The sequence below is a fragment of the Python bivittatus genome, unplaced genomic scaffold, assembly GCF_059951505.1.
Source record: "Python bivittatus isolate LINGU-HERP-01145 unplaced genomic scaffold, Pbiv_v1 ctg000560_np1212, whole genome shotgun sequence".
Classification (NCBI taxonomy): domain Eukaryota; kingdom Metazoa; phylum Chordata; class Lepidosauria; order Squamata; family Pythonidae; genus Python; species Python bivittatus.
This window is the reverse complement of record NW_028277083.1, coordinates 3,641,245-3,666,915: the sequence shown is the minus strand read 5'-3', so window position 1 is coordinate 3,666,915 and position 25,671 is coordinate 3,641,245. Positions and strand designations below refer to the sequence as shown.

Genomic DNA, 25,671 nt, shown 5'->3' with positions numbered 1-25,671 from the left:
GCAGGAAAAGCGGGGGGGGGGATCTGACCATGAGGAATCAGGAGACCAAATCTTATAGAATGCACAAAAGAGACGATCAAGGCCCCTAAAATAGATGAGTGAGTCACTTCTGTTCTTTCCCCATCCCTTGCGATGAGCAAGCATAGCAAGAGTAATGATGAAAATAATTCGTCATTTTTATCCCTGAGCAACATATGAATATAACACAAAGAGCAACAGAGCTGACATTAAAATATTAGAATAGAATAACTAGAATAACTCACTGTGGGGATATAAATACACCTTTAAAAGAAGAACAGTTGTTTCCTGCTCTCAAGCTCTCATTTCCAAGACCAACCTGTACTGCGTCACATTCGCTAATGAAATCCAGCTCATAGCTTCAAAAGAAAATGTATTTCTGAATTCTTTCTTGGAGCTATGAAAAGTTTGAAGTCTACTTTCAGGATGCCCTGAAAAGGTTAAAATGTACAATTACTGGTTAAAATGTACAATTACTGGTTTTTAGCCTTGCTTTCTATATTTTTACTGCTCTGTATAGAGTTTTACTTGTCTTGGATTATATTAATGTTTTAACTCACAGCAGATTGTGTATTTTAAGAGAGAATACATGTACTACAAATTCAGCTGGGAAGGGACTAGTAAAAAAAAAAAAGTCATTTTTTGCCATACTTCAGAGATGGTTCGCTATGTAAATATATCCGAAGTAGAATGCTTTAAAAATAACTAAATAATTCTATTTCTACTTGCAGGCCTGTTATACCACGTTTCTAATACCAACAAATAAGTCAGTGAAATTTCAGGTGGGTCCTCTAGTTTCCAGCTTGCTTATGTTAATATGCAAAACTACAGGAGATTCCATTTGCCATGCAGGATCATAAGCCACAGACAAGCTGCCAAGTCCTAGGTTTTTTTTCTCCAGCATTAACTAACGCAGAATTAGTGTCATGTTCCTTGCCATGGACCAAATTCTTCAAATATATGCTAAATTTTGTTCAGCACTGTTGACTTGATATTAACGAGCTGCAAAAGCCAAAATGCATCCCAAACATGGAAATTATTTTCTTTACAGAATCAGGAATAAATCTTTCAAACACAAAAGGGAAAGAATTTAAAACAGGCTTCTGCAAACATACAGCAAAATACAGTCTATTGGTGGCAAAGTGACTTTACAATCAACTTAGTGGTCTCCTTTAGCCTCCAACTGGATACCAGCCTTTCATGAAATGCTACTGATATTAGAGGAAAATCTCTGCTTAATAACTACCCTCCTCTTATACTGGTTGTGGTTAGGCATTGTCACAAAGAAACCATGACCGAGGTCGCATTGGACTTCTGTCGTAGCTACTCAAAGTTCAGCATCTGTGCCTGCTTCTGCTGTGCTGTGTTTCCTCACCATAAAGTTTAAACTAATGAAGCCCAAATAGTTAAACCGGAATAAAACCAACATACTTCTATTGTGGAAGTGCCCCAAAGACCTTTCCTTCTTCCTGCAGAAGATGGCAAATCTTCGTGGTTTCTTCTTGAAAAGCAGGAAGAACAGTAGTTATGGACAGATGTGCAAATGTTGGAGTAACTGTTCATGGGGTCTGGCACTGCCAGGGCTGTGTTGGTTCAAAGCTCCATGATAATTAAGAGATCGATGCGTCACTCCTAGCACTCTGAGGGAGATGGGCGGCATCTCTTCAACAAAGAAGGCCAGGAATGCAGAAATCCTTAGCTTATCTTCTCTGATATTACCAAAGACCTGTGGCAAAGTTTTACAGACTCTGGAGCTCAACAGTTTAGGTACTTTGATGTCTTGGTGGGCTTTCTAGTACTCCATACAAGAACTGCCCTGACAGAGCATCAAAACAGGCAAGGTAGTCAGCGGTCACCAAAAAGGATGTGGAAAACGACAAGACTCACCCAAAACCATAGCCTGGTGTTTCATCTCCAAATGTACCAAAGGGCAGCTGAAGTATACCAGCTTCTCTTAGCCATAGGTATCGCAAAGAGTTCCCAAATTATTTTTATTACTAGCCTGTCTACAGGGCTCTAGAGCAGTTTGCTGGCTAGGGAGTTCTGGGAGTTGAAGTCCACCCGTCTTAAAGTTGCCAAGGTTGAGGCACCCTGCTTTAGAGGAAAGGAATGCATCTTAGGCTTTATGATCTTAAAAAGGATGGCATATGAAGCTCTATTGCTGGCAAGAGTCCTACATCTGGGGCTAAACTGAACAAGCAATGTAACAGCAGTACGGTAGTCCTTTTCGTTACAAGGCATATTTCTTGAGAAACCACAAGTTGACTAAGGAATCCAAGTGTTGTTTTTTCTCCCTAACCCAGTTCAACCATACCCCTTATAGCAGTGTTGTCCAAACTTGGCCACTTTAAGATGAGTGGACTTCAACTCCCAGAATTCCCCAGCCAGCCATGGCTGGCTGGGGAATTCTGGGAGTTGAAGTCCACTCATCTTAAAGTGGCCAAGTTTGGACAACACTGCCTTATAGGGAAGGGCAATGTCATTCATATAAAACTATACATCTGTGCCTTTTCTTTAAACAGATAAGTAACAACATTCTAAAACTAAAGTTTGCAGATTTAGAAGCTTTTTTTCCCTTTCTTAAAAAAACAGTATTATTCAGTTAATGCACCAACAACTTGGCAATCTCAGAATATATTGTTCATTAAAAATACATGCTAATTATCGCAAGTTTAATCAAAGTATTATCTGGTGTACGTGAAATGTAATTATGTGCAACTAGGCTAAACTGTTCAACAGGCTAATATTTGCTGAGAAGTGCAGCGCTGGAATAGTTGCATATATGCATGACCAAGTGGTGTAAATTTTCAAGTAACAAACTGATACATGGAACATTAAGCTGAGCCATTGCCATGAAAAACAAAAAACAGCCCATTTATAGCCCAACAGGTATTATTCAGAAGTTAATGTTAATGTTATTTTATTTTGTAGTCAATATAGAGATAACTGGCTATGATTATATTGTTATAAGCATTGTTTTTCAAATATTTACCAATATTTTTTTAGAAGCAAAGAGGCAATACTCCAAACAGCATTAAAGGCATAAAAAGCCTGAACATTTTCACAAAATAATTATACAGACCTATGAGCTTGGAAATTCCCTTTTTGAGGTTCCCCATCAAAGGATAAAACTAACAATTTAGTTTCAGTTCCATCTACACACTCCATGCAAAGAATTCTTACCTCTCTCTTTTTTCGGGGGGGGGGGGGACACTAAATATAGCCTCTAAAATCACTGCCTTGCTAGGGAGATTGTTCAACTGACTGCAGTGGGATAACCAGTATAAGCAGATGAAGAATCATTACAGTATTAGAAGATTTATTGCATTTTGTCATTCAAAGTGCTTCATATTATCTTAGAAATCCTTCTGGATAATTCTGTAATCTTATCAATGTAGTATAGCTTAGCCATCACCTGTTGATGTGAGCTATTGGGAGAAAAAAAGAATATATGCTTAAGATAACAGTGTTTACTTTTAATGTTAGGGTACTTTCTCATTGTCTCTCTCTCTCTCTCTCTCTCTCTCTTTTTTACATACTGTTGGCAAGTTTATTCTGAATTTAACAGAATATGTGAAATGCACTAGCTATTTGCATTACATGCATCTGATAATTATAACAGTTTATGATTGGCTATGCACAAATAGCCTAGTGCTAAATAATATTTTAGCAACAGTGGGACATCTGTCAACAACTGGCATCCACTTATTTGTCTATCAAGAATATGTCTTTTCACCAAATCACCAAGGAGAAATGCAATAAATCAAGGAAAACATTAAATCACTAAAAGCAATTTAAAAGGCTCCATTAAACGGGTGTGACAAGTCCTATTCCTAACATGGAAAGGAAACCATTCCACAGGCTTGTGCTTACACCATGTGAGTGTTAATAGATGGGAAATTATCTCACTCAGTACAAATGAATTCACAAACTTCTGAAGAGGATTCGGATTTGCCACCCAAAAGCATTTTTTTTTTTGTTCCAAGCAATATTGGGTATATAAATTTATATAAAACAACCACCCCATAAATATGTACATTCCCAAGCTATGTACAGATTTATTTTTAATCAATGTTTTACAAGCACATGAAAGATGCATAACCAGAGCAATATCTATATTTATATATATATATATAAAATCATTCAAGCAAAATTGATCAATAATTAAAGCAAAAAATGTGCAATTAAATATGAAGAGAAATGAAAATAGTACTATTAGGGCTCCTAGAGAGAGATAAAAAGAATAAAATGTGCTGATTGAAACAAATTCTTAAGAAACACTATCAAATATCACACAAAGGGAAAAGAGAAACACTTGACTTTATTCCATACCCAAAAGGAAATGCAGCAGTTGCAAAAAAGAAAGTTTTCTTTTTTGTCACAGGAAAGAAAAAAAGATCTTTCCCTAGATACCGAGGGCTATAAATTACTTTTAGTAAGATGAAAAACTGCTTACTTAGTGAATTACCATAAACGTACAAATCAAGAGAAAATATACTGGTAAATAAAATGAAAACATACTGAAACAACTCAAAGAGCTTAAAATGATAATACGTAATGAAGAGATTAGAATTAGCTGCAAATTGAATTTGGCACAGAAAATGCTGAAGCAACCTATCACAACTGAGCAGTGATGTTGTCACCAAGCATCAAATGGGTAAAAGTAGTGCAGGATATTTACTGGAGGCAGATAAAAGGAAGGGACAAAGTCATTATTGGACAAAATATTGACAAGATTCATTTGAGTGTCATTTTCAGAGCACTGCTCCAGCAAACACCAAGGGCATCTTTGGGAACAGCACTTCAAATACAGTGGACTATCCCCAAAGTGTCAAAGAATCCAAGCAAGAAAGGTGTGCCTGAAGAAATGATTCTCGGAGCATTCGCTGGATGGCGTGGTTAATTGCCAAATATTTCAATGCAAAATTCTACAAAATGAGTTTTGAAGCTTGATTGGCAACAGTTCTTCCTCACCTGGCCTTCACCAAGCAGTGTCAACATGGTCATAAATGTATCCACATGGGCACAATTAAAGGAAAATCTAATCATTCTGATAATTAGAGAAATACAGGACAAGCTAAGAAAGGCTTGGCTGAGAAAACTTTTGCCCCCTCTCTCCAGAAAAACCTTCATCCAGAATACATAATGGTTGGTAGGAGAAGTTTATGGGCATCTAAAATAGAAGAATAAGTGTAGAACATCTACTCTGCAGCAACAAGGGATCCAGAAATGGATAAACTCCTCCATGGTGCTATCTTAAGCAACTAACAGTAGGAAAGACCAAGGTATCACCCAAGCTTCAATTCCTAGTGACTGCTTTCCTCTAGGCTGCCCCCTAATCTGGCAAGGGGAACTCTCTGCTTCGGACAGGATATGGCAGAGGGTGGACCCAGGCCTGCTTCTGCTCCTCTACCTGCCTCTTGATTGTATCATGTAGCGTGGGCATTTTTTAAAATAGAGATTTGTCTCAAAGAAGGAAGAATACAATAGGAGCAGAATGCAAGCAGTGGGAAGAAAGGGAAAGGAGAGGAAGAAAAATATAGGTCTTGACCAATTCCATCTGATGGTCTAAGGTACACAGATACCCCAAGGAGGGGCATCATTATTTAGCACTGGATAGTATTGAGTTGAATTGAAAAAGTCCCATTTTCAGGTGGTAAAAGATCTGGTTTCTTCCTCACTGTGTCTCTAAAAAATCTTGCAGACCTAGTGAATTCCAGGTATATCTCCAGCTGGGAGGAAGTTAAAATGTTATGAGAGCTTAGAGTAGAAGTTTTATTGGCCTAGGGCTAATAAACATAGATACAGTAGCTTGCTAACACATCAGATAATTCTCCCTGAACACAGTTAAAATCCCAACTGACAACTAGTATAAGTTCTATTACTAAGAGTGCAATGTTATATACTATTTCCTGAAATTAAAAACTTATTTCTCAGTTGATATGTCTAGGGTAGCCCTACACTATACTAATTTACAGTCCTATGTATTTGAAAGAAATCGCAGCTCTTTTTCTCCAAGAGAAAAGTTTCATATATCGCAGAATGTCTTCCTTGAGTTCTGAATAGTGAAGAAAGGTGAAAAGTCATTTGTCCTTTGAATCATAAGAGTTTTTTCTGATCCCAGTCTAAGAACTGACAACAAAGAATAAGAAATTGATCTATTTTCTCTGCTTATCACAAATTCACAGTGTTCCTGGTTGGACAAGAAAGCATCTTAAGATGTCAAGGAAAATAAAATAGAACAAAGAATATTATTATCAAAAAGAATCTCTTCAAAATAACAATAAGAGAACTCATCAAGAATTATAATGCATTTTCTCACAACTAATTTTAAAAAAGAGATTAGGATGGGAATGTTAACTATCTGAATCTATAGTAGAAACATCCAAAGTGAAAAAAAAAGTAGTGATGTTGAGCCTGACCTGTTGGATATCTGGCTGCTTCACAGTCATTCATGATGAAGAGCCTCTGGAAGCAAATCTAGCCTTTTTTTCTTAGACAGGTGGAAAAATAACTAAACATACTGTTTAAAGTGCAAATCCATAAACACTATTTGTTTTAAAATTTCAAAGTTAAGTCCTAAGACACTGCCCAAATTGGCAAATTAAATGTGTTTCTTATTATTAGAAAATGCTTTTTCATACATTTTGATAGAGTTTCATTCAAACCTTTACCTTTCTGCAGAAACAGAAATCTCTAGTAACATTTTCCTGATTTCCACTGCCTTTCAGTCTTTTGATCTGAAAGGCTATATTGCCCCTATATATTCCATGTCACAGAATTCATTATGGCACAGTTAAGGTTAAAAAAAAGAAAATCATCCTGTTCGAAAGGAATCGAAATGGCAATGCACAATTCAACTTTCGTTAAGCAATCAGGCACAAAAACCTTTGCCTTAAAGAGGGCAAAACACACTTGCTGTATCCTGTATAGCGCCATCTCTATACAGAAGCAGAAGCGAGATCTGCCACGAGGCGTTTACTTGGCTTAGCTGGGACAGATTAAGAGCGCTATCATTTGTGAACTGCTTATGGCTGCGATCCCAGGCACACTTGGAAGTTGAACACACTGAATTCAACAGAATTTATTTCCAAGTAGATAGACTGGATTTCAGCGAAAATTACCTCTCACCTCATAATTACTTTCCATCTAGAGAATTTCAGGAATTCCTGCCCTGGGAGCAGGCTATAATACCCAGAGTTATAGGACCATAGAACCGTGACTTGCTCAACACTGAGGGCTTTTGACTGTACCCACTCCAAATTGTATATAAACCATTTCTAGCTATTCATGAATTAAACCACGTTTAATTAAGGCAAAACTCTGCAACATAAACAAGCATTCCTGTCACCTTTGTGTATGACATGCTTGTACACAGTTGAAGCAAAAGCGTCCGGTAAAACCTGTAGAAAATTTGCTCCTGAGCAGGCGGGTGTTGGTAGGACATCCACGCTTGCCGCTTAGGATCAATTTTTCATTACTGCTCCGAGATACTTGGCAAACTTCCTTAACTTCGTGGTTGTAGCTATATAAATCATTCTGATATTCTTGCCCACAGACACACACAAAAGCAAAACCCTGGAGTCTCCACTAATTGCTTACTAAATTACATAAGGGAGCCGTTGAAAGAAAGGACAGAGGTTGACTTAAAATCAGATTGGCACTTTAGATGTGCCGTTGATGAGAACACCTAGCGACAATTCTTAGGTAATCAGAGTGCAACCACTTCCTGTGAATGGGTGAACTGATAATTAGACTAAAGAAAATAAAACTGTCACTGCAGGGTAAAAGGATCTAAAAGAAAACAAACACTAATTGCCATTCCATTGTTAAATAAAATACTATAAAGTAGAGTAGAAGGTTGGTGTATCAGGTTAAATAACTATTGGTTGATCTGCTTGGGTTTTTTTTGGTACCCAAGGCAAAAAAATAATCCCTAGTGAGGATCAGATTGATACTGCAAGAGTAGATCCAACTATTGTCTTGAAATAGACAGACATCTGATAGACTCATCTTAAAACAGTCATTTATCTCATTCCATGAAGGTATTAGCTTCCTTTGTTATCAATATCCCATAATCTTGTGCTTAAAATGCAAGCTGCATTATAAACGAAGCGTGCAGTTAGTCATATCTGAAACAACAATTGCATTTTTACTTACATTCTGCTGCTTGGTATAATCTTGTGCCCATCTCTAAACCAAGTCACTTGCGGCTTGGGGTAGCTGGTGATGCGGGGGAAGTTTAGGACAGCTGCTTGCCCTTCAGCTACGGTTTTCCACTGGTTCCCATTCTGGAAACTTTCCATGTCTGCAAAGAAAAGTTGGACTAAGAAATCCAGAAGTTTCTTCTGCCATGCCGTGCCAGTTTTCAGGGTCATAACAAATAATAATTAAGTTTTATAACAGTCAGTGGCATTGCTATAATTAAGCAGCAAGATGCAACAGATCTTGTGTTACTGCTGAGGAGAGCAGCTTTGTGAGTGTGTATTGAGGCATGAGACAAAGCCCAGTGACTCTAGGACACCTAAGAAATCTGTCAGCACTACTGCCTGTTTGCATTTCGTGGGGTGAGCAACTGATTTACACAGATTGAACAGAAAGCAAACATCTGGCGTGTAACTTTACAATGCAGACACATGTTCTGAAGGCACAGATGGCCTTCAGATGGCAACTCCACGAAGGTTCTTCTGCTTGGAATCCAGGCCGGCAAGCATGTACCTCTTTCCACCAAAAAGAGAGCTGAAACCAAACCTGAAAACCAAAGTCAATTCCAAAGAAAAAAAGAGGCAGAGCCAATACACCAGCCGAGCAAAATAAAGGGAGCAGCGTAAAATGGATTAAAAAGTACCAAAGGGTTAGGGTTAATGGGAGAGATTCAGGATGGGATCTCTAAGTGCAAAATGGGACTGGGTCAGCAAAATATCTGGGATGCCACTAGAGAGAAGGCTTGTTCGCTAGAGGAGGGGGAAATGCAGAGAAAAAAGGCCAGAGAAAGATTTGCATGGCCAGATACAGTTACATAAGCAAAGCCAAGCCTTGATATGATGCCAGTAGCACTCAGAGACTGAACTGTGCCCCAAACAATTGGCAGAAGAGCTTTCAATGTGTGTGTGATACCATGCCCGCTGTGAACTCCTATTTTATAAGCCCGCTGCAGGGTTACCAACTTCCTGGGGCTTCCAAATACTTCGCAAAGCAAACACATGTAGGACACAATATCCCAAAGAACCAGAGACTTTCAATCTGGAATACCAACCGGAGCTGGGCAAAGGGGGTTTCAGCTACAGATACCATTCAACTGCATGATGAAGGTCAGAATTTGGATATTGAGCTCTGAGGTCATAAAGTGGGACTAGGCCCAATAGCATGAGGCAGGAAATCCAGGATAAATAATGGAAAGGGGAATGTGAAAATGGAATTGGAGTTGCAACAGTGCTATACATGGGACTGTGAATTGAGCAGCCCCCACTAAAGAAGAGAAAACAGAAGAATAAGGTTTGGGGGACTGATTATACCCCGTTTCACGCTGGAAAGAACATAGAACTTATGCCTGTTTCATTCTGAAGAAATTTACTTTTGTGGAAATTTTGTGTAAGAGTTAAAAGAGAAATGGGTTCAGCTCCATGACTGAGTAGCTGCATAAGAGAAAGGAAAGTGATGGTCTCTTTAAAAAAACTGCCCAGTATTCCAGTTTCAAAATGAGTCATTATTTCAGCTGAGGTTTTATTGGCAGCGTGATTTTTCTCCTGGATCTAAAATGGTCCATATTTTTTGTTTTCTGTTGTAATAAGATTACCTACTTAAACAGAAGTATTGAACCATGCAAGTACTTCTAATTAACCTCGTTGTTACATGATCAATTTAGCCTTCACAATTTAGACATTTTCTAATTAAGAATTGTCGACCAATTCCTATGGACCTCTTTTGCATAATTTGCAACTCAACTAATTATTTTTTTAAGCATAATAATTTTTCCCTACTAGGAAAGTTATCCAAGGCTTAAAGTTTCTAATGCCTTCCTAGTTTTATGATTTTACAGAATATTTCTTTACATATAATTCATTGTAAGATATAAGCTTTACATAAAATTTACCACAAAACAATTACTTTGTAGGTGTATCATCTAATTTAGGAAACCGGTCACTCAACTTTTGTTTATGAATCATAAAATCCCCGCTATAAAAGCTGAATCCCAACTAATTGGGATACCATGCTATGCTGAGTGTAGGACTGCCCCTAAAAATATACCAGCTGAGCCCTTCCACCCCCAAATGTATCCAACAGAACAATTAAACTAGCATGGAATCAAGGGCGAAATGGGAGAGGCAGAAGGTAGGAAGATCTTGCCCCTTCCATCTGTTGCAATACCAGCAATGAAACCACTACAGAACCTTTTCCAGTAGTTCCAGCTTCAAGGCTGCTACTTCCTCAATAAGTCCATCTGCACAACAATACTCCACCTAGAACAGTAACAGGGACTCCTTCTCAGGACTCCAAACAAAAAACAGAGGAGAATGGTGGTCCTATCTTATCTAACTGCTGCAATTCACCTCTTTTGCGAGAGGTGAATGGTGTTTTTTAACCCAAGTTGTATTCCTCCAACATTCTTCCCCGCTGAGAACACAGAGGCAGCACTGCCCAGACAGGCAGAAGACTCCTCTCTTCTCACACAGGAGATCTCTTTCTCTAACTGCTGGCCAGAAACTCACAGGCTGCATCGACACAACATGCTAATCCAACCGTGGTTAACAAGTCCCAGGGACTGTATTCACACAACATGCTTAGCCAAAATAAACAACAAATTATGCTGTAATGTGAGGGCTGGACTTAGTATTCTAAACAGCACTTGTTGGTTTTGGCTTGCTGGGCTTTGTAAAGCATGGCTTAAGAATTACATGCAATCCGGCCCCCACCATTTATACTTCTGCGTTACCAAGAACAATTTGTCACCACACACGGATGCAGAGAGTCCTGACAAAACTCTCAAGGGAAAGAAGATCTCTTTACAGGCTACTCTATCACCGTCACGGGATCTTCCCACACCCTGTTCAATGCTCCTGGATGTTTTCCCATGGAGCCATTAACCTAACTTGCTTACATTAAACAGCAAACCAAGGTGTTACTGAGATGGAGCTGCCACCAGAGACGAATCTGAATTTGCTAGCCAGCTGCCTACAGAACTACTATTCATTGCTTAGCACTGGTTAGCAATTCCACAGATGTCTCTCTTTTTTTTTTTAGGGACTTCTCCATCCCAAATACCATGCAATAAAGGTGTTGATGTTACAGGATTATAAACACAAGCCAAGTCATTCTTCTTCAGAGATGTCTTGTTTCTAAACTGGCGCACTCATTACTTACTTGTTATTCTTACAATGGATTTGCTTGCATAATTCCACGTAATGTCAAATTAACACTGCTTTTATAATTACCAAGTCTCCCATTATTATAATTCTCAACAAAGCATACAAGAAAGAGCTTGGTGGAGATTCATCATGAAGATTAAAAGAACAGGAGTTTCCTTTGATCTGGTTAAGAAGAAACTTATTAACTGCCGTTAATGCTGAGAACCACATAACATTTGACTGAAAGGTGACAGAAATCATGTTCCAGAACCATGGACCGTATAATCATTTGGATTACTCTAGAGCTTTTAAGAGAGCTAAGAGCTTCTTGAGCAACATTTTGGCACCCAAACCTACCTGAATAATTTAAAACAAATATTTCACAGTCCCACCAGCTTTTTAAACCAGCCTGTGTTGCAGTTTTGCAAAACAGACATTAAATAGCAGTTAGCTGGAAGAGTTAATGGCTGCTTGGCCAATTTGCACAGCATTACACTATTATTCTTGATGCTAATATTAAATCGGAGGAAAAATAAATTCAGCACATTTCCCCTCATGATACCTCTCTTCTCTGTTTAATCACTTCCATGTAAATGGTCATGTCTAATAAAGAATTCTGTTCACCCACTTCATCTTCCTGCCATTTATCAAATGACAGCCACCGTTGCTGACCTTCCAGTTAAGTGCTCTGAGGAACAATAATTAAAGTCTCAGGCACAGACGTGTAATGTATAAACAAATAGTGAAACTTCATCCTACTTGGGAGATTTCTATTTGTCCTCTTCATTAGTAGATGGTGATATGGAAGATATATTTGGAGCTTCCAATAAGTAAATGGTGAGTAAAACAGATTGGAGATGGACATGATATACTCAGAACTTGCTTCCAACTTTTCCCAACATGAAAAATACAATACCTAGATAATGCAATGTATCACAATCCATAAAAGGAACAGGGAAGATACACTCCAAACTGTTTAATGTGTATGTTATAGAGAAGATCCATGATGTGAGTTTCCAGGTTTTTTTTTAAATTTATTCTCCTTTAAAAGTATACATAACGGGTTGCAAACTGCAATGAAGCAGTGCAGGAAAGAGAGATTTAACCATTTTCAATTAATGGTTTTCCATCAACTAGGGAAGGCAGCACAATCAGGAGAACACACCCTCTTCTGGTGCCAGGTAAGTATAATGGATTTCCAATATAAGGCAAGGTTCTATCTAACATACATATCTACTTACTGATTTTTAAAGATTAAATAGAATTTATTTCTAATGAGTTTCAGGCAGTCCCTAATAAAAAAAAAAAAAAAAGTAAGCCCAGAGATGTGTTTTACAATTCAAGACAATATTTTGGCATCTGTATTTGAGAAAATCAACACATACATCTGAGTGAATATCACATACTGAATTAAAGGTCAAACTTGACAGTTTCTACAATCTGAAGTTTGACCATGCCAGTTCTATAGGTGTTGACACATTTGGACTTAAGAATTTGGCTTGGTAGAATATTTAGCTTTCAAGCAACCTGTACGTTTTCATTACATATGACAAATGTAATCCTGACCTCTCATTTTTAAGCATTCTGTATGTGAATGCCTAACAGCTTTTTCGCCTCTTCATTCCAGTGGTGTTTTAATAGTAAATTGTAACAATTGTCTGCATTATTTATTATATATGACCGGGTAAAACTACTCTTTCCATGTAGTTTTCCAAAAATACTACAGAATCTGGACATGTATAACCTTCATTTTGCAAAGAAAATAAAATGGGCTTATGCTAGCAGGCAGAATAAGGCTATACTTTTATAATCTGCATAACTAGACTATATTTAGAAAATCTGGAATAAATGTTGTTCACACATACATGCCACTTGAACTTCTGATTTTCTTTGCAAGAGAGCCCCCATTCTGTTCCTCACAACACACTGATAAAAACCACCATCAGATTTTTTCAAGGACGGAATAACATATCTGCAAGACAAAAAAGAGAAACTTTAATTAAAACATGCTCTTGGTTTTAATGTTGCTTTCTCAGAAACTGTTTAAAGCTAATGAAAAAGAATATCTCAGCTAATGAACTTTTCATGATCCTAACACACATTGCTTCCCACTCCCTTGATCATCGCTCCTTGTTTTTGTACTATTCTATAGCCTGTTTTGCTGTATGCAAAAGAGAAGAAAACTAAAATGAATCACATAGTATTTTTTCTCTAAGAATCATTATTAATAGATTAAATTCCACATTTTGTGTAGAATTACATGGACATTTTTTAACATGTTCTACCCTCAGTATTCCATTTCTGCATCACCAGTGCAGGAAAGTGGATTTCTTGCCTGGTGGTGAAATAAAGCAACACAGACATCTAAACAGTGATATTAGGAAAAATGTTCAACTGCATGTTCTACCGCTAAAGTTTTTTGAGCTTATATAGGGTGATCAACTGAATTCATGAAAAGTACTGAAAAAAAAGTGTGCACATGTTTCTCAGATTACTAAAATACACCCGTTCTGATGATCACCATCTATCCTTTCTAATAAGCTTTGATAACACTGCCAAATGATGCTTCCCCTTTTCTCCAAGAACATAAAAAGACTCAGAAAGCTGAAAGTGTTTTGTAGAGCCCTCTGTAGTAGGACTGATGCTTAATTCTCATGTTTTTCTATGAAGTCTAGATGGAGAGTAACGTATCTTTCCTATCCCCACAGCAGTTTTAGGCCAATTTGAGACCTGCTTAGCAGTAACAAGTGCACTGTTTGAATCCAGGAGCTCCCACCATTGTATCCATAGCTTTGAAAATCATAATGTAAAGGTTGTGAATTAAATGCTAGCATATCCCCCAAAGCTAATAGTCTCTCTTTTCCAGTGACAGAGGAGTTGTTTTGCATGCAAAAGAGAAAAAGCTTTTTTTTTTTTGGTCTGTATGCCAGAAGGGTACTTTAAGTTTCTGCAGATCTGAGCAAGTAATTTAGGAAAATTGACAATTTGTTTGGATACAGCAGCCCTACAGAAACTGCTGCTTAAGAAAGTCTAAGACAGAAAATGGATAGTACATCAATAAATGGAAATATCACTGAGAACCTGGAAAGTCTTTTTATTCTAGATGTGGAGGAAGTCTGCCCTCTTTTATATGTCCAATTCAAAAGTTGGTTTCTTTACATTTGAATTTTTATTCTTAGATGTCCTCTCAAATTTGAATTTAAGTTAGTCTAATAAATAATGATAATACTTGGATAACTCTTAGGTTTCTAGCTGGAACTTTAATTTCCAAAGGATGAATACCACCAACGTGATTCTGTTCTTTGTACTCTGTTATTTTTAATTAACATCATTGTTATCATTATCATATCCCTGAGAGCAACTTCCTTGGTCTTTCATGTCACTCGCGGTCATATAACAGAAAATGCCAGGAACCAACTTGGAATTAAGAGCATCTCTCTGTCTGTCTGTCTGTCTCTCTCATATATCCACACACATAACATAATCTACAATAACATGCATACTTGTGATTCACCTTTTCCCACCATAGAGGATAACATTTTGGATTATGTCTGGAAAACCAAGGTTTAATTCAGCACTCAGCTATGAAGCTCACTGGGTGACTTCAAGGCAGTCATCAATCTCAGACTAACCTTATCCTGCAGGGTTGTTGATAAAGATAACATGGGGGAATCACATATGCTATGACTTGTTTGGGGAAAAGGTATGATAAAAACAATAAATAACAGTTTTCTTGCATCACTGTTGTCCATCCTGAATGTAAATCTTGTTTTGGCAATGCCAAGATATATCACTTTTCATCTTTCCTGCACAATCACATATTAATAAACTGCTCTACATTACACAAAACTACATGCAGAAGTTGGACAGTGTGGATTATCAAACACATGGCTGGCTATAATATGTTGATGATAGACTATGATTAATAATATGAATAGCAAGGCATAACTATGTAAAGATCTTAGTTATCCTTTTTTTTCAGCTTTAACCCTCAAGCTTGCTGTATAAATTATTCAAGTATTTATTAGCGATGAATAATTTAGTGTGTATTAACTAAAATGCATTAAACTTAAACTGTAGGATCACTTTTATTACTTTTTGAATTGGAGTATAAATCATATTCTACTCTAATCAATTATTACTTTGTCACTGATTGTAATTGACAGGGACTATAAGTAGCATTTGAACCATATTATAGTTACTTGGCAAAAAAGAAAAAAATACAACAATAACATCTTTTGTTACGCTGCTTGCCAACAGGACAAGATTAGAGCCAAATTTAGTCAAACATTCTTCCACCAAAGGCAAACAGTCTGTAATAATTTCATCCCAATGAATAAATGCAATTCCCTGAATATAAAAACAAAAACATGCTAACCGTATCTTGGATTGTAGCACACAATTACAAACAAATAATAGAACTTTAATATTCATAGTAGCACATTTATTCAAATAAATATTGTAAACTTTGATTAGTTTTCCATGCACACTTTGCTTAACAAAACAAATGTTTCAAGGATATGAAACAAGTTAATCAAGGACTAAACAAAATAAATATGTGTTTCACTGTGAACAAACTTATACATTATATGTTACCAAAACTTAAATACCTTAATTACTTAAAAAGTGTAGTTTTTGAACTTATCGCTGTAGTTGCAATATGTAACAGTATACTGATACAAAGTGCTGCTTGCTTTTGAATTATAAATGTTATACTATATGATATTAATTTTAGGTATTATTCAAAAATGAACAAGAACTTGTTATGCATATACAATGCCTGATCTGGCCAAGGCCAAAAAATGTTTTGTCAAGTAGGAAACATCTCTGTCTTCATATTCAACTTTTGGTAATTCCAGTTTTTCGGAGACCTGCCATGCATCAAATTCTCTCTGTATCCTTGTTTTCCACTGGAGATATGCATGTGTGATTTTTTCTATTACTGGCAGACTACAGCAAGGCTTGCCCCATTGATCAAACAAACAGCTGTGTTGACTCATGTCTGCTTTCTTCCATGATTAATCAAAATACCTTAACCTTAAATCGCTTTTGAAATCTCAATTCCATACACAGAAAACATTCAACAGCTTAAAAAAATGAGGGCAAAATGAGAGAAACAGAAATAATGAGGATTATTTGACTGCATAGAACGCTGCTTAGATTCCAGCACTTCTTCAGTGATGAGACCATATTTGCAAGGCTTGTGGGACCAGCGACCATGGACTGACGAACTGATTTCTTCATGTGCATGCTGTCATAAAAAGGACCATTCACTCCTTCTCTTAGCACAATAGCATCTACAATGCTGGTATATGTGCAGCTCATTCATCTTTGTGTTAGCTTGCTCATGAGAGCAAGCAGCTGAAATGGTTTTGGGAGGGACCTGAGTAGCCTTCTAAATGTATCTCACAGAAACCGTGAGTAACAGAGAGAGAGAGAGATTAACAAAGAGATATATTTGGATTGGGCTAATATGATGGAGGCTTACTGAGAAGCACTGCAGACACCATGACATTATTAGGATTCTATATTCTCAAATAACTTACTTATATTCCCTGGAGAAGGCTGTAGTTTCCATATCATTATGCAGCCATTTAAATTCCAAAGGCCAACTTCCTTCTGCCAAGCAAGTGAGAACAAGGCGGTTTCCTTCTAGATGAGTCTGAGGCAAACCTGGTTCCGTCTTGAAATAGGGGGCTACGTCATCTGAAACATAACATATCACTTTTAGACTTATGTCCTAAATGATATATCATGATGTCACATCAGCTGACAAATCAAGATCAAAACTCTATGACTAGATTCTGCTTTCAGATCCTTGCCATAAAATATTTTCTTTAACAATCAAAATGATAAGACCATTGTATGAAAAGAGGAAAGCCCCAAAGCGTGATACTCTTATTATCCTAATCATCTAGAGATGAGGTGTTCTCCAGGAGGCATCCTACTGGAACAAAGCCAGAATAAAAGATACTATAGGTAATGGCCTGGCTTCCACAGCACAGTAAGCTGTATTGTGGTTTCTTTAGTTTTAGTTTATGAGTGGGGCTTGAACTCATTTCACTATGGTTTATAAACCATTGGGTATGAATTAGAACATTACGCAAACCCAGCATACTGGGTTTCAATAAGCCACAAGCCAAGATGTATGAACCAATGTTCACGCAATACTGCAGACTACAGGGGAAAGCTTTGTGTTCAGGACCATGGAGAGCAACATTGGAGCTAAACTAGGCTGATTGCTGTCCATGTAGCTAAGAGAAACTCTATATAGCCAGGCCAGAATAGTCTTGGTGGAAGCCCTGTTCCCTTAAATCCTAGTCGGTTGGTTGTCCAAAGAGCCAATATATGAGACAATGCTTCTCCTATAAACTCCTGCAAGAAAATAAATATCTGCCAGGCGGGTTCTACTCTGGATCCCCAACTGGGAGCAATACAATATATGGTGATATGAGGAAAGGGCATCTTGGTAGTTGTGTCCGTATTTCAGAATTCCCTTCCCCTAAAAAAGCTACCCTGAGTTTTATTATAAGAGTGCCAAGGTGAAGATCTGCCTATTTCCCAAAAGGTTGGGTTGTAAATAGTTTGCTCTGCTGTCATTTTTATTTAATGACCTCATTGTATTATTTTTATTGTCTATCCCACCAGGAAATCTATTGATATAATAATATTTAAATAAATCCATCTGTAACACTCTTAATTTGCATAAGATTATGGTGTGTTTCCAGATGCTCCAACTGGCATTCCTGGGAGGAAAGGCAAGATAAAGCAATAATGAAAAGCTGCACTCCATGTAGCAAGGGTTCGAATGAGGATGCATGATTCTCCTTCCATAGTCTGACAAATGAAATGGTTAGATTTTATGGTATCTGAAATGCTAACCACAAATATAGTTGTGTGTTATATCTTCTGGCATAATATTTGGTGTGGGTTCTTTTTATTTGTACATTTGCAAGAATTAAATTCAGCTCATTAAATGCTTTCTAAAAAGTTAAAAAACTAAGCTTGGACAAAATGATTACCCCAACAGGTCATGTATCAAGATAAATGAAGAATTTTGATAGCAGCTTTGAACAAAAACATCCTCCAGAACTGCAAGATTAATGTGCCTTTCAACATTGTGTTTAACCAGACAATCTTAAAATTACATTTTAAAAATCTGCTTTAGGGATTGAATAAGAATATTTTTAATAGTGTCAAGTGTCAGATAGAGTTTTGAAAGTATCATCAACCTGTTAACCAGATTCCATGATGGAAAAACATAAGCAGAAACAATATTTTTTATCATTAAAATACTCAGCTGCGAATATCAACAGACTTAGTGTATTTCCACTAGTGGTTCTCCAGAAGCCAACACATGACATGAGAATTCTCCACACACTGTTTGGGCGCATACATTGTGCCATGACATCAACTCTGGTTTACAAAGCAGCAGTGGAGTTTTGAGGTGGTACTTTGCCTCAACAAAGTTCTGCTCAAAGTACCCCTTGGAAGGGCTTCAGTAAAGGGAAGTGTTCCCTCACATCAAAACACTGGAGCAAAGCATTGTACTAGGAACTCACAAGTGTTTCTTCTGTGCATCTACAGCACATGCACATAAGCCAGTCGTCACTCAGGTAAGATGGCCAAAAGAGTGTGGATCAACACTGCCTCAAAACGTCACCAAAGTAGAACATCTCAGTGGATGAAGACAAAGCCCTTTGTCCTGGCACAATCCTTTGAAATGGAGCGATGCCATGTTGCACACAACTACCACGCCCCACAAGGACTAGAACTGAACAATATGCAAAACTGAATCCAATCAACTACATTAGACATAATACAATACGAGAACCCAGCTCCTAAACTGCCCCTGTCCATAGTTAGTCACCCTTGAGAAGCGCAAGACTAGAATACACCTCAAGGCCTGATTCTCTTTGAGGACAAGACAAAAGCCAAGTTGCCCTATAGAGTGATTCCTGCAGGGGCTGTGAAAATGTGTGTGATGGAGCAGCCAGTCTGAAATGTCTAAGTGCTTTCTTTGAAATAAAACATAGGAGACAGCAATAAATAGAAAAAACAAGTTCCTCAAGGATTGGTACATTCTGTAATAGATTCTAGCTCCACTGAAGTCTCTGACAAAAATTGCACTGATATCAAAAAAACTCTGTAACATTTTTTCGTAAAATTGCCAGGGTATTTTTACTATACAAACACACAAAATGTGCTTTCAAACTAGGAGGAAAAGTCAGAAGAGTTCTATATAATTATGAACACTTTGCATGTTACAGACCATAAGCAAGCAAGGAAAGCTTTCCTCCAGGGTCTTCTCATATCAGTGAAAATTGCCACCATGTGACAAAGGCAGCTGTGGATTAAATTTACTAATCCACTTTCTTTTCCTTAGGAAACTATTGAGCTGAGCCATCCAATGAAGCCAATGTCTAAAAACTAGTTACCCTAATTAGCTCTTTGTACCCATTTTCATTTGTTTACAATCAACACACAAATTAACAGGAAAATAATGCTACACTGGGGATCTTCCTTGTTGCTTCTCTCTGGCATAATCATTTCTCCATTTTCTTTACTGGGCCCTGCCCAATAATTTGTATATGCTTAAAAAGTGGCTGCTAACAGTTATGACTGCTTGCCTCTACACGACCTATGAATAATAAAAGAGGCAAAATAATTATCTACAGATAAAAAAAATCATCCTTAGACTGAATGGGCCTATAAATCAATTATCAACAAGTGAACATTCCAGGGTCTCCAGGACTTGACTTGGCAATCTGGTGTCTGACATTAGAAGCTTGATGTTTTTTCATTAACTTTGTGTTGCTCAGACCTCTGAGTCCTAGAAAGAAATTGCCTTTTATATAACATCAGTTCCTTTGTTCGGCAAGCAGTGTAGGGTCTCGCAACTAGGCAGACCTAATACATATGTTAAGAGCTGAGACAACAAAAGTTCAGGCGCCAGTTTTCCATCGCTCCAAACTCAAGGGCACTGAAGCAAATAAGATCTTGAATGTCTACATTCAAGTATGATGATCCATGCCCTTAGTCTGTAACTATCTGACAACTTCCCAGCCTCTCTGCGTCATACCAGTAATCTAAACCAGAAGTAGTTTGGTCTCCCCAAAATTTCATTTCCTATCATGCCTGGGAATCCAAACAGCTGTAGGTTGCTGAATAAATGTTTGAGCAACATTAAAGAACTATTTAAGCAAGATTATAAGAAAATGATCAAACTCAAGTATTTTTTAGAACTAAAGACTAATAGATCAGAACATTCCTAAAACTATATTTATAAAACAGCATGATTTATAAAACAGGCCAATGTTCTGTAAGATTGTTTTAAGCCCATTAAAAAACTATATTCATTCAATTTTTTGTTTACATATTATGCAAATAACTTGTTGAACTAAATAAGCAGTGCATAGCAACATTTGTTTGAAACAAAATTAAAATGCCAATACCAGACAAGACCTCATTTTAAGTAATGATTCCAATGCAAATTTGCGTATTTCTTCACATAATTCTTTTTTTAGGTGTGATAACGTAGATACCTTTCCCCAAACGATGTTCCCCATACCCCATACCTAGAGGCAAAACGGTCAGAAGAGCTTCATACAGAACATTGTTTCTAATTTTCCCAACTGGAAAATACAAGAGATGAAATGTTATACTATTGAACAACAGGGACACCAAGTATGATTTTGCAGCGGCTTCAGAAGCACAAGGATCCCTTCTATCAGTCCTGCTCATGGGTTAGTAGACAAAGCTATCCATGAGTTTTGTGCATCTCTTGACTTCTTCCCTTTTGCGTGCAAAAGAACAAACCAGGAAACAGCTTGGTTACATGCTCGTGTCATATGCAAAATATGGTAAATACCTTCCAAATCAGCCAGGATACTAAAACTTAGTCCCATAGCACAGTTTCATCTTCTTCTAGGAACCTCTAACCATTGTTTTTTTCTGGCCTGGATACAGCAGGGAGTTATAATGCACAATAGATCCAGGGCTTATTTGCTACTTGGGCAAAACAGCTGTATTAGGCTACAAGAGGCTCCTAAGAATCTCAGTTTATCAAGCTGACATTCAACTGCTCATGCCAAGCTCTTATCTGTCTCTTTTTGCTACTCCACAAATAGAAACCCCAACTTTCCTATGATAGTGCAGAGTTACAACAGATCCATTCTTTGAATCTTCATCCCAAATCTGTGGAAATCTCCAGAATGAACTCTGTCTTTAGCTAAAGTATCTTAAATTTCAGGATCTACTAAAGCAGGGACAAAGGCAAAGGCTAAAAATGATGAATAGATCAGTAAAAAAGATACATTTTCATCTGCCTTTCCACCCTGGTCTAACTGCTTTGCCGCCAGAGGACAGAATACTCTCTTTCTGGAATTATTCTTAACAAGGCTTTCTTTCTACTAGGTATATTATTTCACTTGAAAGTCTTCTTTTAACAGGCATGCCTGCAGCTGGGATTCAAAAGCAGCACTCAGAACATATATACAAAGTAAAAAAGACAATATGACTTATAGTATTTAAATTTATGAGCTGTAGAGTACACTGTAACTCATACACCCGTTAAGTATGCTCATGAAACAGGAGCAGTGGCTCAAGATAGCTAATACCAATATATTCCAAATGATAATTACTTTATCCTGTTTACCAAAACAGATGATAATCCTGAATTTTCGACAAACCTTCCAAAAGATAGAAAAAAAATGTTTTATGTCTCTATTACCATATGCTCAGCAAATCTAAAATGACCCTCTTATTTTATAGGTAATTTTGGCAGGGGAATAACAGTCTGCATTTCAGGTGGATACATGCAGTGAAAATCCATAGATAGCTGAACCGTTGCAGCAGTCAAAAGCCAGACAAATCTAGCCGCTGTGACAGGAGAAAACTCTGCTGGAGCAAGGCACCAGTTTGTATTCACCAACAGGACTTCCCCTATAGTCCAGACAATCCCCAATAATGGAGAGATCAAAGTAATCTCCACATCTGAGTAAGAGCTCAGAGACCTTTAGATGAAGCCTAGAGTCTTTATCACATATATGCAGAAGTCACCTTCCAGAATCACACTCTAATAATCTCATTTTCCTTTTCAAATTGATCTATGGATTCTGGCAAAGGTAGGGCCGAAGGAATTTAGTTAATACATCATCAGACATTTAGACCCTAGTAGACTGATGAGATGCGGTATCGCAAAAAAAAAAAGAAAAAGGAACAAAATCCTGGGAAAAGAAAATTTGGAAAGTTTTACTTAGTCTCCTAGGACTGTCCCAGGTATTTTTCTACTCTCTGGGGAATCTTTGGACTCTAATAATTGCTTGCAGACCTTTAAATGCAAAGTAAAACCTCTATGAAATCTTAAATTTATCTCATTTATAAATTAGATTTCTAAACAAGTCCAGACTTGCTTTTGTTATAAACAGAGTGTTTTGCAAAAGCAGCTCTGAATTTGAAAACTGTGTAGCAAACAGACAATAACTCATTTATTTTGTATATGAGGAGTCAAGTATTCACATCTAAATCTGAGGCATAAAAAGTTGGCTTTTCTTACAGAAGGCTGTAGAAATTCCAGCCACATAAATTGTAACCAAAATATTCCAAGAGGCAATTCTGGAATTGCCTAAAATGAAATGAAATAAAATATGTGCATACTAAGATGGGCCTGCATGTATTTTTTTAAATAATCTTCTAGCTTTGTTGAGTCCCAAGGGAATTCTTGACCTCTCTAGTTAAGGCTGCTGCTTGTATTAATAATCAACTGCAACGGAACAGGCAGAATAAAACTTTTGAATCTTGCTCTGTTACCTTTGCTTCAGAAATAAACTGTCACACAGTGAATGAATCAAATGCAAATTTCAGGCTAAATCCGAAATGTGGAAAACATGAACAATTTTCATCTAAATGAAAAGTCCCTCCCCCTGCCCTCCGCAATAATCAACAAAAGCGTATAAGCCAACATAAGATTTAATTATTCCCTTTGTAGAAGAATGCAATACATATTATTACAAAATTACAAGCTAATATGCTATCCATTCATTGGCACAGTTTCAGTCATGCTGTTAATTAAAAGCTGGAACCTCTCAAAAACACTTTGATTTGCCTGTGTGGCTCTGGAAGCAAAGGAAAGAAAAGGAATTTGGACAGCCTTCGATAAGTTTAGACACGGTTTTCCAAAATCCTTCAGTAAACAGACCTAAAGAGTATGGCATAGGATTCCAAGTTCTCCAGAGAAATTAGATGCCAAAGTATATGCTCCGACAACAGATAAATGTCTTTCCATTATTAAGGGGCACAGAGAAATTATATCACTAGACTCATACTAATTCGCTTCATCGTACAGAATATTTCTTAATGAAAAGTGCAGTCTAAACTTTGAACTCAGAAATTCTGCTCCTCACGCAAAGGAAGGATTTGAGAGGTCCCTGTGTTTTCATCCCTATGAAAGGTTGAATACACCTTTTTTTCACTGGGCCCACCACGCTTTTTTTTTTAAATTAAAAACATTAACAACTTTTTTAAAAAATGTATCAGGGTTGCTCCAGCCTCCTATAATTTTCAGCACAAGTTTTCTGGCCTCTTTTTCTGCTTGGCAATATGTCTTTTGAGATCTAGTCATCAGAGGACTATGCTTCATTCCCAGGACAGCAGTCACAACATACCTTTATGACCTGGATGCCAAAGCTGGGGTATAGTGAGGAGCATTTGCACTGATGGTTTGAAGAACGTTCAAGCACTGCACATGAAATAGCATCACATCAGATCTGAGATCTCATGTGCCATGGATTATTATTCCCTGTTAATGGAAGGGCAGGAGCGCCCCTCTGTACATAAACTTCAATTCATCGTTTGTGATTTTATGGAGGTTTAATTTATATATTTTGAGGGAGGGGATGGTTCTGATATTGAATGGTACGTCATGACATCCCCTCCCCAATGTCCCCATAATGTCTTCCCTTTCTCAAGAGGCATCAGTAGAGAGGCTCCACAGTGGTCCAGCCGCTTCTTCAATTTTTGCAATAGGCAGATTAACAAACAACAAAGACAGCTCCAAGGGAGCATGCATTTGACTTCAAACAAGATTACATGATGATTGTTCCCACTATATCCAGTTGTAACATCAGGTTTCTGATGTTATTACATTTGGAATGTTGGATTGATGGACTTTTTGTCCATCATTGTCAAAGATTCATTACGAAAAATATTATTAGAGACGGAATTATTAGGAATTTGTAATTAGACTTTCCATTTTCTCCACCTGTGCCCCCTGGAAATATTCTGGTCCACAGTCTTTGTCATCAGCTTAGGCTAGTAGGGGTTGTAATCTAAAATATCTGGAGAACTCAGAATTGGGCAAAGTAATTTAGATTAAACAAAGTGACATCAATCAACTTTGAAATCAGAACTCTCTCCTTCAGAGGGGAGAAAAAAATCACCTTAGCTCATTTGATAGGAATAGCTCTAGTACTGAAACTTTAATATGGAAATAAAGTGAGATGCACTGCAAGAAAGGGAATGTAGACATGAAATCTCAAAAAGCATTATCAGAAGTTTTGAACTTTGAGAATAAAGTAGTCACATCAAAAGGCATACCTAAGCCAGTCACATGGATCTATCAACTTTAGTCATTAAAGGTAAAATAAATATTCAGCTCCTTTCTGATATTTTCTTTCCAGGTATGTCTGTCATTACCAAGAAACTAAAAAAGTCATCACCTTCACAGTTCAGGTCAAAAGCCACTTTGGGAATGTTCAGCATTTTATTTAGTATGCTTTACCTTTTTTGTATACTCTTCCTTGTATATGAACTGGAAACATTTTTCTTTTCCATTTTATGCAAAACAGATTCTTGTGTAGTTTATACTTTTATATGAAAACGCAAGTCTACTGTGAAGTCCAAAAGGAGCAAGGAGGCCAATGTTGGTATATACTCTTGAAAATGCTCCAAAGAAAAATCTAGGAAAGCTTTTCCTTCTTCCCTGTACCTTCAGGAGACAACACACTAGAAGAGCATAGATGGGATGACAACGTAGGGTGGAGGGTGGGTGTGGAGAATCTATAACCAGAAAATGCACTATTGTTTAAATGGGTAATAGCTGCTAAGAGTTCAAATGGGAAGAAAAGATGATCAAGCAAGACTGTACCACCGCCTGGGAGAGAAATAGGATCTAAAGAATTTTCAGTGGGAAACCCTACAACTCATAGAAATACAAAGACTGGACTTTTTCCCAAAATGGTATTATACAAATTGAGGTGAATAAACAGAATCAGACATTCTCTGTAGTTTGTAAAGCCTCTGCTTTAAT

At 37.3% G+C, this 25,671-nt stretch overlaps 1 protein-coding gene across 4 annotated transcripts in view; it reads right to left on the bottom strand.

The window, feature by feature from the left end:
- Window positions 1–25,671, bottom strand: part of SDK1 (sidekick cell adhesion molecule 1) — a 358,271-nt gene that overhangs the window by 269,484 nt on the left and 63,116 nt on the right. For 3 of the 4 annotated variants that reach the window (XM_088147987.1, XM_088147988.1, XM_088147989.1), the window contains exons 2-4: window positions 16,910–17,069; window positions 13,229–13,335; window positions 8,179–8,326 (exon numbers count right to left, since the gene is read on the bottom strand). The exons of the other annotated variant lie outside the window; for it this stretch is intronic. In XM_088147987.1, coding sequence (XP_088004113.1) covers window positions 8,179–8,326; window positions 13,229–13,335; window positions 16,910–17,069 — 415 coding nt within the window. The remainder of the gene's footprint in view (window positions 1–8,178; window positions 8,327–13,228; window positions 13,336–16,909; window positions 17,070–25,671) is intronic. 4 annotated transcript variants of the gene reach the window in all.